This window comes from Podarcis bocagei (genome assembly GCF_964188305.1).
Source record: "Podarcis bocagei genome assembly, chromosome: W".
NCBI classification, from domain to species: Eukaryota; Metazoa; Chordata; class Lepidosauria; order Squamata; family Lacertidae; genus Podarcis; species Podarcis bocagei.
The window spans coordinates 78,464,202-78,479,285 of NC_138131.1; the positions used below are offsets into that span (position 1 = coordinate 78,464,202).

At 40.3% G+C, this 15,084-nt stretch overlaps 1 protein-coding gene and 1 long non-coding RNA gene across 6 annotated transcripts in view; one reads left to right on the forward strand and one right to left on the reverse strand.

Annotated features, from left to right (window-relative positions):
• Nucleotides 1–15,084, reverse strand: part of LOC308578357 — a 204,628-nt gene that overhangs the window by 56,315 nt on the left and 133,229 nt on the right. The gene's annotated exons all lie outside the window — the stretch shown is intronic.
• Nucleotides 1–15,084, forward strand: part of LOC308578309 (receptor-type tyrosine-protein phosphatase epsilon-like) — a 57,061-nt gene that overhangs the window by 17,310 nt on the left and 24,667 nt on the right. For 3 of the 5 annotated variants that reach the window (XM_081178574.1, XM_081178573.1, XM_081178572.1), the window contains exons 2-3: nucleotides 10,794–10,896; nucleotides 11,212–11,285. In XM_081178574.1, the coding sequence (XP_081034700.1) occupies nucleotides 10,794–10,896; nucleotides 11,212–11,285 (177 nt within the window). Of the gene's footprint in view, nucleotides 1–10,793; nucleotides 10,897–11,006; nucleotides 11,111–11,211; nucleotides 11,286–15,084 lie in introns of those variants that run through there. The other 2 variants (XM_081178575.1, XM_081178576.1) reach the window with 1 other exon arrangement.

Genomic DNA, 15,084 nt, shown 5'->3' on the forward strand with positions numbered 1-15,084 from the left:
CAAATCTCCAGGGCCAGATGGACTGACTTCCAGATATTACAAATCTTTGAAGGAGTGGTTGGTTCAACCGTTAAAGGAAGTCTGCAACGAGATCTTAGAGGGAAAAAAGGCACCAGAATCGTGGAAAGAAGCGTATATTTCACTCATACCAAAGACAGAGACTGAAAAGACTCAACTTAAGAACTACCGCCCAATATCATTACTTAATGTGGATTACAAAATCTTTGCAGACATTTTGGCGAAAAGATTTAAAAGAGTGTTGATGGAGAAGATTCATAGGGACCAAGCAGGCTTTCTCCCAAAGAGGCATTTATCAGACAATGTAAGGAATATAATAGACATTTTGGAACGGCTAGAGGTGAATATAAACACCAAAGCAGTGTTGATTTTTGTGGACGCGGAGAAAGCCTTTGACAATATTTCTTGGAGCTTTATGAAAAAGAATCTTCATGGGATGGGGGTAGGCCAAGGTTTTGAGAATGGTATGGGTGCGATATATTCTGAACAAAAAGCTAAGCTGATTGTAAATAATGTGATAACGGAGGAACTTAAGATAGAAAAAGGAACACGACAGAGGTGCCCAATTTCCCCATTGCTTTTCATTTCTGTTCTGGAGGTGTTGCTGAATATGATTAGAAATGACCAGCAGGTTAAAGGTGTACAGGTCGGGGTTAAACATTACAAGTTAAAGGCCTTTGCAGATGACCTAGTATTGACTCTACAAGAGCCAGACACTAGTACGAAAAGGCTGTTGGAGATAATCCAACAATTTGGTCAGGTAGCCGGATTTAAACTGAACAAACAAAAAACTAAAGTATTAGAAAAAAACTTAACAGATACGGAGAAGGAGAAATTTCAAGAAGAGACAGGTTTGACAGTGGTTAAGACGGTGAAATACCTAGGGGTTTATTTGACATCTAAAAATTTGAACTTGTATAAGGACAACTATGAAAAATGTTGGTCAGAAATTAAAAAAGACCTAGAAATATGGTCAAATTTGAAATTGTCAATGTTAGGCCGAATTGCAGTGATTAAGATGAATGTATTGCCTAGAATGTTGTTTTTGTTTCAAACTTTGCAGATTCTTGACAAGATGGACTGTTTCAAGAGGTGGCAGAAAGATATTGCGAAATTTGTCTGGCAGGGCAAAAAGCCCAGAATAAAATTTAAAGTACTTACAGATGCAAAAGAAAGAGGGGGGTTTGCCCTGCCGGACTTAAAACTGTACTATGAAGCAGCAGCGTTTTGCTGGCTGAAAGAGTGGATGCTCCTCGAGAACACAGATATCTTGGATTTAGAAGGTTTCAATAATACATTTGGTTGGCATGCATATCTATGGTATGATAAAATCAAAGTGCATAGGGCCTTTAAGAATCACATTGTCAGAAAAGCGTTGTTTAATGTATGGATAAGATATAAAGACTTGTTGGAAAATAAAACCCCTAGATGGCTGTCACCTTTGGAGGCTAAGGCAGTGAAGAAACTCAATATGGAGGCCGGATGGCCAAAGTATTGGGAAATTTTGGAACAAGATGGAGATAAATTGAAATTACAGAGTCATGAGAAATTGAAACCAAAAGTACAAGATTGGCTCCATTATTATCAAATAATGGAGGTTTACAAACAAGATAGAAAAATTGGCTTCCAGGTGGAAAAATCAAAATTAGAGACTGAACTGTTAGAACCCAATACCAAGAATTTGTCAAGAATGTACAATTTGCTGCTGAAATGGAATACACAAGATGAAACAGTCAAATCGGCTATGATTAAGTGGGCACAGGATATTGGCCATAACATTATGTTTGCTGACTGGGAATGGTTGTGGAACACCGGTATAAAATTCACGGCATGTAATGCCTTAAAGGAAAATATTATGAAAATGATTTACAGGTGGTACATGACCCCAGTCAAGCTAGCAAAAATTTACCATTTGCCTGATAATAAGTGTTGGAAGTGTAAAGAAACTGAAGGTACTTTCTATCACCTTTGGTGGACATGCCCGAAGATTAAGGCTTTCTGGGAAATGATATATAATGAAATGAAAAAGGTACTTAAATGTACTTTCCTTAAGAAACCAGAGGCCTTTCTCTTGGGCATAGTCGGCCAATTGGTGTCAAAGAAAGATAGAACTTTCTTTATGTATGCTACAACAGCAGCAAGAATACTTATCGCAAAGTATTGGAAGACACAATATCTACCCACCCTGGAAGAATGGCAGATGAAAGTGATGGACTATATGACATTAGCTGAGATGACTGGCAGAATCCGCGATCAGGGAAAGGAGACGGCGGAAGAAGAATGGAAGAAGTTTAAAATTTATCTTAAGGACTACTATAAACTGGATGAATGTTAGAATGTCGAGGTTTTGAGAAAGAAAGGGTTACAGCGATATAAGATTAGATTAAAGGAAAGATTAAGAGGACAGAGGCTTGACAGAACTATTTAGAACTTGCTGAAAAACTTTGGACATTGGGATACAGAAAGGGGAGGTATGGGGGAGTCCGAGAAACAAGGTTTATGAAAAAAAGGGTACGAAACTATACATGTTTGTATGTCTTTTTATATGTTTGTATTGTTTTTAAAAAATTTGTAAAACCAATAAAAAATTTTTTTAAAAAAAATAGAAGAGACATTCCTAGGCTTACAGATTCCTTGGCCACAGGATCTTTTCCCTTACTCACAGCTCTTTGACAGTGGCCTGGTTTGCATATTACACCAAGCCCAAACCATGGTTAAGGATGAATGTGCAGGCTCTCAGGGAGGGGGTAATGGATGCCATGCTCCTTCCTGGTCATTCATCTTCTTCTGAAGCTTTTCCTGTTTATAAAATTTTATACAGGGAGAAGATCTTTTTTAAGACGGGGGGCCGGACCTCTGTTTTATTTAATGCATTTCAAGTAGGAAGAGGGTGAGTGCCATCTAATAAGAGGCAATATTTGCATATTGAACAGGGAGGTTATTTACAAAGATTGGCTGGATCTGATTATCCAGACGATAACTGAAGCTTCTCATAACGTGGACCCTAAATTACTGTTGCTACAGCTCTCCAAACCTTTCAAACCACATAGCCCACCGAGTGTCACATGTTTAACAAATTGCCATACTCTATTTTAGGCCTGTACTGCTGCGGTTGACTATTTGTTGCAATGAAAAGGACTGCAGCAAATAGATCTGTAGTTCATTGCTTGTGTTTGCTTTTAGTATAACTGCTGAGTATATTTATTATAAGAATTGTTAAATTATTATTATTCAGGTTGCATTTATATGCTTCTGTGCATTTAAAGTGCAAAGATAATTCACTTTCATAAGAGTATTACAAGTTTGTATGCATATGGAAATCAGAAAATCACTAAGTAGCTTTCCCCAGTGTGGATTTTTGAAAATTCTGCTCTTGTGCATATTATTTCCAGTGGTGTATCTAAGAGACTAGGTTGCAAATCATGAAGTTCCTGGTTTGAATCTTTTCTCAGCCATGAACTTAGTAGGTGGCTTTAGGCAAGCTGCTCTCAGCCTCAGTCCTCCCATCCATTGTAAATGGATAATACAGTACTGACTAACCTTTTCAGGGATGTTACAAGACTGCAACTAGATAATAACTGGAAGGTCCTGCCCAAATGTTTTAATTCAATGCCATCTGTAAGTTCATAAGGACAAAAAGTTACGTGTTCCAAATACTTTATGAAAAATGTTCTTCTCTTTACCCCACCAACACCAAAAAGGGATCCATTAAATATTACAGTATCATTTTCAGGGTTTGCAGAAGTATACACTACCCCTGTTAAAAAAGACAAACCAGCCCAGGGTGAACTGTGCATTCTTAGTAGCTGCAGAATGTTGAAAGATAGGAAACAGAAAACTGGTTGTGTAGAGTAGAATGCCCTCCATGATCCTCTGACAATTTACAGAGTTGTATGCTGGAGAAGGGTGTGGTGGATGGGTGGGTGGATGGATGGATCCCTAAGCAGGAACATTCCTTCCATTTTTTCCCTTTTCAAATTATGAAGCTCAAAACAGGAAAGCAAATATTGTGAACATACAAAGTTTTAGTAATAGCTTCAAGAGAAAACAACAACATCGCCTGAAAAATTAGATGTGCATGTTCTGTTACACACATGACACGCTGCAAAGAACATCCATAACAAAGTGAAAGTTGTTGTGATAACACAGGGTGATGATGATGATGAAGTATCACTGTTTGGATTCAGTACAGAGCTAGGAGTCACCTTCAGTATCTACCTATTATATGTTACAGTCGCACTGCCAGTGTTGGTAAGGTGGTCCCTGTTGCCCTTCTTGCTTGGCTTCACTGGATGGCTATTTGAACACAGGAAAATAAATTTTATGGAAAATATGGGTGACCTTACAAGACATTGATTCTGATGTCCATCATTCCAAAAACACATATTTTCAAAGTAAAAAATTCATAATAGTTCATAGTAGTGAAAATTCACTCACTTAAGAGATGTATTTTATTGTGTGTGTGCTTTTATGTTCACACACACTACACCTGAGCTGTAAGAGTATATCTCCTGGAGTTTTGCAAACTTTTATATGCATACAATAGTTTTCACCTGCAGTGTGCAGCTTGTAGCACCCGTGGTCCATAAGTGCATAAGTAATTCAGTGTCATTTGTAAGTAGAACCATGTGGAATGGGTGCGACAGCCTAGTTTCTTCCATGCCAGCAGTGTGTTGTCTCAGTGGCATGGAAAGTAACCACATAATTGCACTCATTTCATGAGGCATTTCTACCATAATAATTATTAGTTTTATTATTGTTATTTACCGTATTTTTCGCCCTATAGGACGCACTTTTTCCCCTCCAAAAATGAAGTAAGGGATATGAAAAAAAGGTTATGAAATTATACATGTTTGTTTGTCTTTTTATTTGTTTGTATTGTTTAAAATTTTTTTGTAAAACCAATAAAAAATTTACAAAAAAAACAAAAAACAAAAATGAAGGGGAAATGTGTGTGCGTCCTATGGGGTGAATGCAGGCTTCAGGAAGCTATCCACAAGCCTTGGGAGCCCGCGGGAGTTCCCGCCGGGCTCCCAAGGCTTGCAGATAGCAGCCTGTTCTGGGGGCTGGGGTCGGGGGAAGCTTGGGCTTCCCCCACCCCAGCCCCATGCCTGGGGGGGGGGAATAAATTATTTTTCTTTATTCCCCTCCAAAAAAAACCCCTAGGTGTGCCCTATAGGGCGAAAAATACGGTACATACAGTGATGGTTCCAGGAGCACGCCCAAACTGCAACCTGCCTCTTTAAGGGGGATGCCTGGTAGATGGCGGCGCAAGCACTTGCAGCGGCTCGGCACTCCGAAGACCGGTATTCAGTGATTTGTGTTTTATTTTTATCTGTGAACTTATTGCTGCTATGGACTGTGAATACTCAGGCACAAGTAATTTATAGTCGTCAAGAGCTCTTAAGTATCGGCAGAGGGGAAGGCTGCAACCAGGAGGTCTCAACCTACAACATTCCAGCTGAGCTTATCAGAGAGCCTCCATATCTTGCACATTCTTGGGATACTCCCCTTGCTCTCCTTGCCAGAAAGAAAAGGAAACGGAGAGGGCGCAAGCAGAAGAGGGGTTGCAGGGCTGGACTACGAGTGAGGCTAGGTAAAAACCCCCACAAGCCTGCATTGCCAAGTCTCCTTGTATCAAATGTGAGATCCTTACCCAACAAGGTAGAGGAGTTGGAACTTATTACCTCTCGGCAGAAAAGTATCCGGGACTGTTGTGTTATGGTCCTTTTAGAGACGTGGCTGGATCCCTCCTTTCCACAGGGACTTCTGCAGCTAGAAGGACGCTCAGTAATTAGAGCGGATAGAACCGCCAAATCCGGGAAGAGCAGAGGAGGAGGAATTTGCGTTTATATAAACAACAACTGGAGCTCAGACATTAAACAAATGGACACGCATTGCTCTCCTGACTTGGAGTACCTAGTGGTGAAGTGCCGCCCTTTTTACTTGCCACGTGAGTTTAATGTTGTTATAATAACAGCGGTGTATATACCTCCCGATGCAAACACTACTACAGCTATGGGCCACCTGCTGACTGCTATTAGCAGACAGCAGCGGGCCCACCCGGATGGAGCACTTGTGGTTGCTGGTGATTTCAACCGAGCCGATTTAAGGACTGTGCTCCCTAAGTTCCACCAGTATGTTGATTGTCCCACTAGGGGGGGAAACACCTTGGACCGAGTATATAGTAACATCATGCATGGATACAAGACCAAGCCCCTGCCCAATTTGGGGCAGTCAGACCACATATCCTTACTTATGATACCATCATATAGACCTCTCGTACGCAGAATTAGACCATCAACTAGAGAGATACGAGTGTGGCCAGTAGGTGCATCTGAGCAACTCCAAGACTGCTTTCGGAGCACCGAGTGGTCGCTTTTTGAGGAGAATAATGTGGACACATATGCTTCAACAGTACTGTTTTACGTTAAAAGCTGCATTGATGTTGTCACTACCACCAAACAAATACGGGTGTTCCCTAACAACAAGCCCTGGCTAAACAGGGATGTGTATCTTCTGTTAAAGGCAAGAAATGCTGCTTTTCACTCTGGTGATGCGCAGCAGTATAGAGAAGCTAGAGCCAAATTGAAAAAGGGTATTAGGAACGCCAAAGCTATGTACTGCCGGAGGATCGAAAAACATTTTGAGAGCTCCGACCCTCGTCGAGTATGGCAAGGCTTGAGACAAATTACAGGGCAAAATACTAAAAACGAATTGGCTAGCAGCAGTGCGCACCTGGCTGATCAACTGAATCAATTTTTTAGCCGCTTTGAGGAGGGAACCGGAACTATCGTCACTACAGCATTGGCCACCAGCACATCATCAGAAACTACTACTGATAGACAACCACTTTTATTACAGACCTGTGACGTACAACATGCCTTTCGGAGCATTAACATCAGGAAGGCAGCTGGACCGGATGGAATCATGGGACGGGCTATTAGGGACTGTGCTGCAGAATTAGCCGGCGTATTTACGGACATTTTCAACCTATCCCTGTTGCAGGGTTATGTCCCTACCTGCCTGAAGACATCGATTATAGTGCCAGTCCCCAAGCAGTCAGTGGTGGTATCTCTCAATGATTATAGACCAATAGCCTTAACATCTGTTGTTATGAAATGTTTTGAGAGATTGGTGCTAGATTATATTAAGGCTAGTCTTCCATCCACTTTAGACCCGTTCCAGTTTGCATACAGAAGAAACAGATCTACTGATGATGCTATTTCCATCGCCGTCCATACTGTATTGAGTCATCTAGAACGACAGGGAACCTACGCAAGGCTGTTGTTTGTGGACTACAGTTCTGCCTTCAATACAATTCTGCCAGACAGGTTATTTCTTAAAATGACCAACTTGGGTATACATCAGAAGATCTGTCTCTGGGTAAGGAATTTCCTGACTGATAGGCCGCAGACAGTGAGAATGGGACCTTACTATTCTTCTACTCTAGTATTAAGCACAGGAGCCCCTCAGGGATGCGTGCTAAGTCCCTTTCTCTATTCTCTGTACACATTTGTTTGCACCCCACTGTATAAGTCCAACACAATCATCAAATTTGCGGATGATACAACAGTGGTGGGGCTCATCAGTGAGAACGATGAGACTGCTTATAGGAAAGAAGTACAGGGGTTAATTCAATGGTGTAAAGAAAATAATCTTATGCTTAACACCAAAAAAACCAAAGAACTCATAATTGACTTTAGGAGAAAGAAAAGTGTATTGTTACCATTGCACATAAATGGCGAGGAAGTGGAGAGGGTTGGTAGTTTTAAATACCTGGGCATTTATATCTCGGAGGACCTCTCATGGACTGCAAATGTTAATATGGTTGTGAGGAAGGTGCAGGGGAGGTTGTATTTCCTGAGAATGCTCAGGGGACTGAATCTATCCCAGCACCTACTCCTGTCCTATTATCATAGTACCATCGAGAGTGTCCTAACCTATAGTATATTATCGTGGTATGGGAGCAGCTCTGAAACGGATAAAAAAGCTTTACAGCGAACAATTAAAATTGCCCAGAACGTTATTGGGCTCCGACTACCAACCCTGGATGAGATCTTCACGTCTCGCATCTTGAAGAAGTCACATAATATTCTGAGAGATCCCACCCACCCTGCTCACAACTTCTTTGAACTATTGCCTTCGGGCAGAAGATATAGGACAATGAAAACACGAACCACACGCCTTCTGAATAGTTTCTATCCAAGAGCTCTGATTGCACTAAATAATGATCTCAGGGCCAGTTGCAAGGTTTAGTAAGTAGGGAGTGGAAGGAATGAGATAGGTTTTAGGTTATGTTATGTTTTTAATAGGTCATGCTATATTCTGGATTATGTATGTTTTATAGATTATGTCTAAATAGATGAGAGTTCGGAGATACGTGCAAATGTATATGTGAACCCGGTCTTTGGGTGGGTGTTTGATTTTCGTTGTTGTGTATACTGTGTATATACGGACAATGACAATAAATTTATCTAAATCTAAATCCCATCCAGAGCACACAACTTTGTCATCTGCACTTTTGCTAAAGAGTAGTATGAATGATCTCAAGCTTATGATAAGCTTCTCCAAGTTCTGATATTAAGGACCACCTGTCCCCATATGAATTAACACAGACCCTACAACCATCATCTGAGGCCTTTCTCATGTGCCTGCTCCCCGAGAGGTCCAGAGGGTGATGATACAAGAGCAGGCCTTTTCAGTGACGGATCCCCGTTTCTGGAATGCTTTCCCCAGGGACGTTCGTCTGATGTCTTCATTACATATATTTAGGCACCAGGCAAAAATGTTTCCCTTTAACCAGACGTTTGACTGATTAACTTGCTATGTCTTTTTAAACGTATTTGGGGGAGGGGTTTTATTGGTTTGTTCTAATTTTTATTATGTATTCTGTGTTTTTATGTTGTGAACCGCTGTTGTGCTTTGCAAGAGAGTTGTTGTTCAGCAAAAGTCTGTTGCACATGCACAATCTCGTGTGTTCCATGTAAGGAGATCTGCTGCTCTATTTAAAGTTCAGAAGCTGTGAGAAGGAAACAATGGGTGGGGAAAAGAGGGGGGAACCTTATCAATTAAAGTAAAATAATTAGTTTGGATTCCTCTAGGTTATGAGGCAGAATGAAGTATGCTTAGTCCTATGGGTATTTATTAGTTTTGTTGCAATGGATGGCATTGGATAGAAAAAGTATTTCATTATAAATAGAAGAAATCTGTAATTAAAGCTTCTGGAACTAAATATTTAGGGTGGTTCTGTGTCTGAAAAGCCCTAAGGATTCAGCAGACAATAATACTTTTGTTTCTACATAAGGAATGCCTGTCGTCTCAGTATTATTGTAAAAACAAAAATGTTATGACTATACACTTTTTTATCTCTCATATCTCATCGGCCATCTTTTCTTTCTTCCTCCCTCTGAAATATGATGTTGGTATTTTCTAAGATTATTACTCCGAGTATTTTTATATGCCTAATGTCAACACACATTTTTTCACCTTATATTATCCCTTCTTCATTTGCATTTGGTTTTAAACAGCAGAGGTTTGAATAAAGCACAGTGGAAGGAAAACTGAAAAGAAAAAGTGATGGCTTAAAACCATGGCAAAAGTTTGAGTAGAGTGAGCAGGGGTGAGGAAATGGCAATTTAAAAGAGGGTTGGAGTTGTGCCCATCTCTGCTATTTTCCTTGTTAAAACTGACTTGTCTGGGTTTTCTTAATTTAAAAAAGTTCAGCTTCGCTCCATACCTGCTTTGCTTAAACCTGTGGCATTGTTTAAATCCACAGTTTTCATCTCGGGGTGGCTCTACCCCCAATTTACTTAAACTTGTGTCCCTGTTTGAGTACAACGAGAAGACAGGAACACTGAAAGGGGGAAAGTGACTGTTTTAAACTTCTCCCTCTTCCATTTCTCACCTAGCTCTTGTCAAAGAGATAACAGATGCAAAGCCCTGACATATTCCATGGTACATTCCCACAAATATGTATTTAATTCCTGGTACCACAAAGTTCCAGATTCAGTGTAGCACAGGGGTCAGCAAACTTTTTCAGCAGGGGGTCGGTCCACTGTCCCTCAGACCTTGTGGGGGGCCGGACTATATTTTGAAAAAATAATAATAAACAAATTCCTATGCCCCGCAAACAACCCAGAGATGCATTTTAAATAAAAGCACACATTCTACCCATGTAAAAACACCAGGCAGGCCCCACAAACAACCCAGGGATGCATTTTAAATAAAAGCACACATTCTACTCATGTAAAAACACGCTGATTCCCGGACCGTCTGGGGGCCGGATTTAGAAGGCTATTGGGCTGGATCCGGGCCCCGGGCCTTAGTTGGCCTACCCATGGTGTAGCACGTTAGCAGAGATTGTTGATGAGGAAGTAAGAACTGGTGGTGGTTTGTGAGTGGGGAAAACTTACTGCCCTTTTAAGTTTAGGATGAAAATCAGTTGGCATCCACCTGTTCCTGGTGGTCAAATATTCCACAAAGCTCAGAAGGGTACATGAAGGCCATTTATGGTTTGATGGCGTTGTCTGACAACAAAGAAGCAAATAGCTGTATGGCAAAACTATTTTGGAAGTGACAAGGGAATTGTTGCTGTCAGGATTCTCATTTCTAGCCAAGAACTTCAAAAGAGATTATAACTTGCTCAAAATGCTATGTGGCTAATTCGTGTTAAGTAATTTGTTAAGTAGGAACTGTGTGTATGCGATTTTATCTGTTAGAGATTAAGAAATTCGTTGTTTCCCCACTTCTTACTTCTCTTTTTAAACTCCTAGGCCCTCCAAAAGAAAACAGTCCACCGCCACATCTGTTGACTTCAATGCTGATCCTGATTCTGGTGTTTATAATTCTGATCCTTTTAGCTGGCTATTTCTTCAGGTAAGCAGACATCAGACGCTTAGCTTGGAACTAGTTCTGTCTTGTTTCCATGTGATCTAATGAGGAAATGAAAGTGTGTTGCGTGCAGCTGTGCTGGCTGCACTCACCCACATTAGCGAGGGCAGCGGAGGATGTTACACACACTGTTTCTCTCCACCATCTGAAGCTTTTACAAACGGAAGATGATTAGAAAGAGTTTTTCCAGAATTACATGGTTTGTGAGACAAGCTGCAGTATTATACGTAAACAGGTAACTTATTTATTCACAACAGATCTGCACTATCCCCCTAAATTTATCTTATTATAATTATTAAGGTTCAGGAAACACAGAAAAGCAGTGGTGACTTCAAGTGATAAAAAAATACCGAATGGAATCTTAGAAGAGCAAGGTAAAATATAAATTTGATTTACTTAATATTGAAAATCTTAGGTTTTTTAAAGTGGTAAATATAATGCTGAATGTAAATGTTTGATTACTGAAATGTTTGTTACTGTTAGTTGTTGTTTTTATTTTAAAACTTTCTTTACTTTTTAAAGCAACTTTCGCTTTTGTAGTAATATGCTGCTTACAAGTTTCTATCTATAACAGGGTGTAGGATCCAAGACAAAGACTGGAAATTGAATATATTTATATTTAAAGTCTAGTTAGACTTGGGCCACTTTTTACATATTATAAATGTTAGGTATAGAACCGAGAGATCTTAAGTATACCTTGTCCTAAAATTAGGTTTGAAGAAGGGTATATAAATATTTTAAAGAAATAATTACACAAGAATGTTTTGTGAATGTGAGAAACAGTAGTTTTAAAACATGTGTATCATACCTATTCATTTGTGAAGGAGACAGAAATCACTGTACAACCCAGCTGAGTGAACTGGATGTTTTTATTTCATGTATTTAAAAAAGCCTTGAAACAGAGCCATGAACTGGACTTGCAGAAAGTTGCAGCTATTGAATAATACTTTTGTTTAAAAGTAGTGGCTCTTAAGCATCTTTATCTCTGCCCTAGATCAAAACCAGTGTGATGTTGCTAATACCTATCAATTAGATATTGCATTCCAAGTGTTCAGGGCACTTAAGACTGCAATCCTGTACACACTTACCTGAAGTAAGGTCACATCCTTTAAATCACTTGGCTTTCCCCAAAGAATCATGTGAACTTCAGAGACCTCAGCAAACTGCAGCTCCCAAGATTATTTGGGGGAAGTCATGTGTTTTCAGTGTATGGCGTGAATGTGACCAAGGTCCTACCAAACTTAACAGGACTTGCTTCTGTGTTGCTGTGCTGTGATTGTGCTGTGAGAAACATTCTCTTGGTGTGAAACTACAGTTTGTAACTGGAATTATAGCGGGTTGGTTAAGCAAGTATTTTGCTTTCCAGATATAACACCCCAACACCCGTAGTGTGCCCCTTGCTCACAAAATTTCAAGGCTTAGTTTTTAAAAATAAATAAATAAAATAAAATAAAATATGCGATTATAGTCCATTGTAGCTAAGGAAGGATGGAACATGCCTTACTCCAGGTATGCTGTGTCCCCAATAATACCCCTTCCCCTGTGAATGAAAAGCAAGAGGCAGCCACATGTGACATTTGTGTAGTTTAACTCTCAGTGGCTTGGATCCAGAAACTCGGTGAGCAGAACTAGGGCACTCCTGTGAGTGGAAGGAGGAAGTTACTATTTTGTCCTTTTCCCTGGAACTGCCAGTTCCCACTGAGAATCTGCTCTCAAAGGTTTCAGGCTCTTTGAAACACATGAGATTGCTTGGAGGAATGCAGGAAGAAGGTGAAGCTGGCAAAAATCTCTGCTCCCCCCCCACCTCACCCCCTCCCCGTTCTTCCAGTGGGAGTTTATACTAGGTTACAGTCTCTCTTGTGAATAATAATAATAATAATAATAATAATAATAATAATAATAATAATTTATTATTTATACCCCGCCCATCTGGCTGAGTTTCCCCAGCCACTCTGGGCAGCTTCCAATCGAGTGTTAAAAACAATACAGCATTAAATATTAAAAGCTTCCCTAAACAGGGCTGCCTTTAGATGTCTTTTAAAGATAAGATAGCTGCTTATTTCCTTCACATTCCACAGGGCAGGTGCCACTACCAAGAAGGCCCTCTGTCGTAAGGTCGTAAGAACAGCCTTTCAGAATCAGGCCAAACGCCCATCTAGTCCAGCATCCTGGGCTCACGGGGGTCAAGCAGAAGCCTATAGGAAGTTCACAAGCTGGATGTAACAGCATGTCCCCCATTTTTTATTCCCAGCAGCCTTGCATTCAGAGGCATACTGAGGGCAACTCGGGCTTCAACCCGTCATTCTTTCAATAGTCCTGTATTGTAAATTTCCATTTCATGGGCAAGGGGCTATGAGCTTGCCCAGGCGCAGCTGGTTTATAGCTGAGTTTAATCCTTAAACTGGTTGGCTAGACTCACAATTTACATTACTGACCACTGAGCTGCACCTGATTTTATGTATAAATAAATACAAATACATTAATAGAAATACAGTGGTACCTCGGCTTACGAACTTAATCCGTTCTGGAAGTCGTTCTTAAATCAAAACTGTTCTTAAACCGAGGCGCGCTTTCCCTAATGAGGCCTCCCACCACTGATGCCCTTCCACCGTTCGGATTCCGTTCTTAGACTGAGGTAAAGTTCTCAAACCAAGACACTATTTTCGGTTTTGCGGAGTTTGTAAACCAAATTGTTCTTAAACCGGACTGTTCTTAAACCGAGGTACCACTGTATAGGCATAGTAAGTGTTACACAAGAATACACCATCCAGCTGTTATAGCAGACCTATAGCAGAAACATATAATAAGGAAACAAAAAGAGGGGGAATCATAGAATTGTTGGAAGGGACCCCAAGGGTCATATAGTCCAACCCCCTGTCATGCAGGAATCACAGCTAAATTGTTTCATGCCTTTTCTTCATTACAGCTTGTATTAATGCTCATTTTTTCAAATGCTGTGCGTATTTTTACAAAACCAATATATACGGCAGTCGTCTGGAGAATTAAATGTCTTTTATTGTGTACGTATTTATTTAACACATAGTCCTGCTTTCCTCCAGTGAGCCCAATGTGATATATGTTGTTCTCCCCTTCCCAATTTATCCTCCCCCAAACCTGTGATGTAGGCTAGGCTGAGAGAGATGGTGGCTGGCTCCGAGGTTACATAGTGAGCTTCATGGCTGAGTGGGGATTTGACCCCTGGTCTTCCAGGTTCTACTCCAATGCTCTAACCACTACAACATATTGAAAGCGTTAAAAATGAATGACACAATAGTCAGCTTGTCAGATTCAGCAGAATAAATATTGGTGGGTGTTTCTAGATGTGGGGCTTCCCTTCAGAAGAGCTCATTGTGAAATTGAGCTCATTCAGCTATGAGTTCAGAATTACTAAACTGAAGCATCTAAACTGTTCAGATGTGTGATTCCCTTCCCTTCAGTCCCTCCCATCCCAGAAAGGAACCCCCCCCCCTTTTTTTTTTTTTTGCTTTGGCACTAATATTCCTGCTATGGGATATTTTTTTCCTTTCTTTCTTCTTAGAACTTATAGCCCACCCAGCACCAAATGATCTGAAGTCAGGTGATACAACATAGTTAAAACAAGTACAATTTACCATATTTTTCTGTATATAAGACTAGGTTTTTCCCCTTTAAAATGTCAAAAATTAGGGGGTGTCTTATACACGGATACATCTTTCCCCATTTTCTTAAATCTGAGTCCTCCAAAATTCCGTCTTATAGATGGAACAATACGGTACATTAAAATTATAAAATAAAACCACAAAGTAACAAACCAGCAGCTTCTACTGACAAACTTCTCTTTCAACAGTGTCTCATCCTTTTCCCCGCTGTTATTGTGAGGCTTTTGTTTTCATCAGCTCCCCTTTGTATGCTTTTATGCCTAGTGTTTACTGTTTGATTTATTTATTTTTACTTGTGTAAAGTATGGTAAGTGTTTCCATTTTGGAATTGTAAAGGTTTGCTCTGTATTTTAAGAGGATTAAAGGTACATCCCTCCTCTCAGCTAAATACTCCATTGATATTCACTGTTAATTATGAGCATGCTGGCTAAAAACGTAGTGAGATCCCCCCCCCCCCCGCTGTGTTTCAAGTCAAATTTGCACAGTACAGTATTGTACACATTGCTTGAGTTTGATGTGTTTCTATTCCACCCAC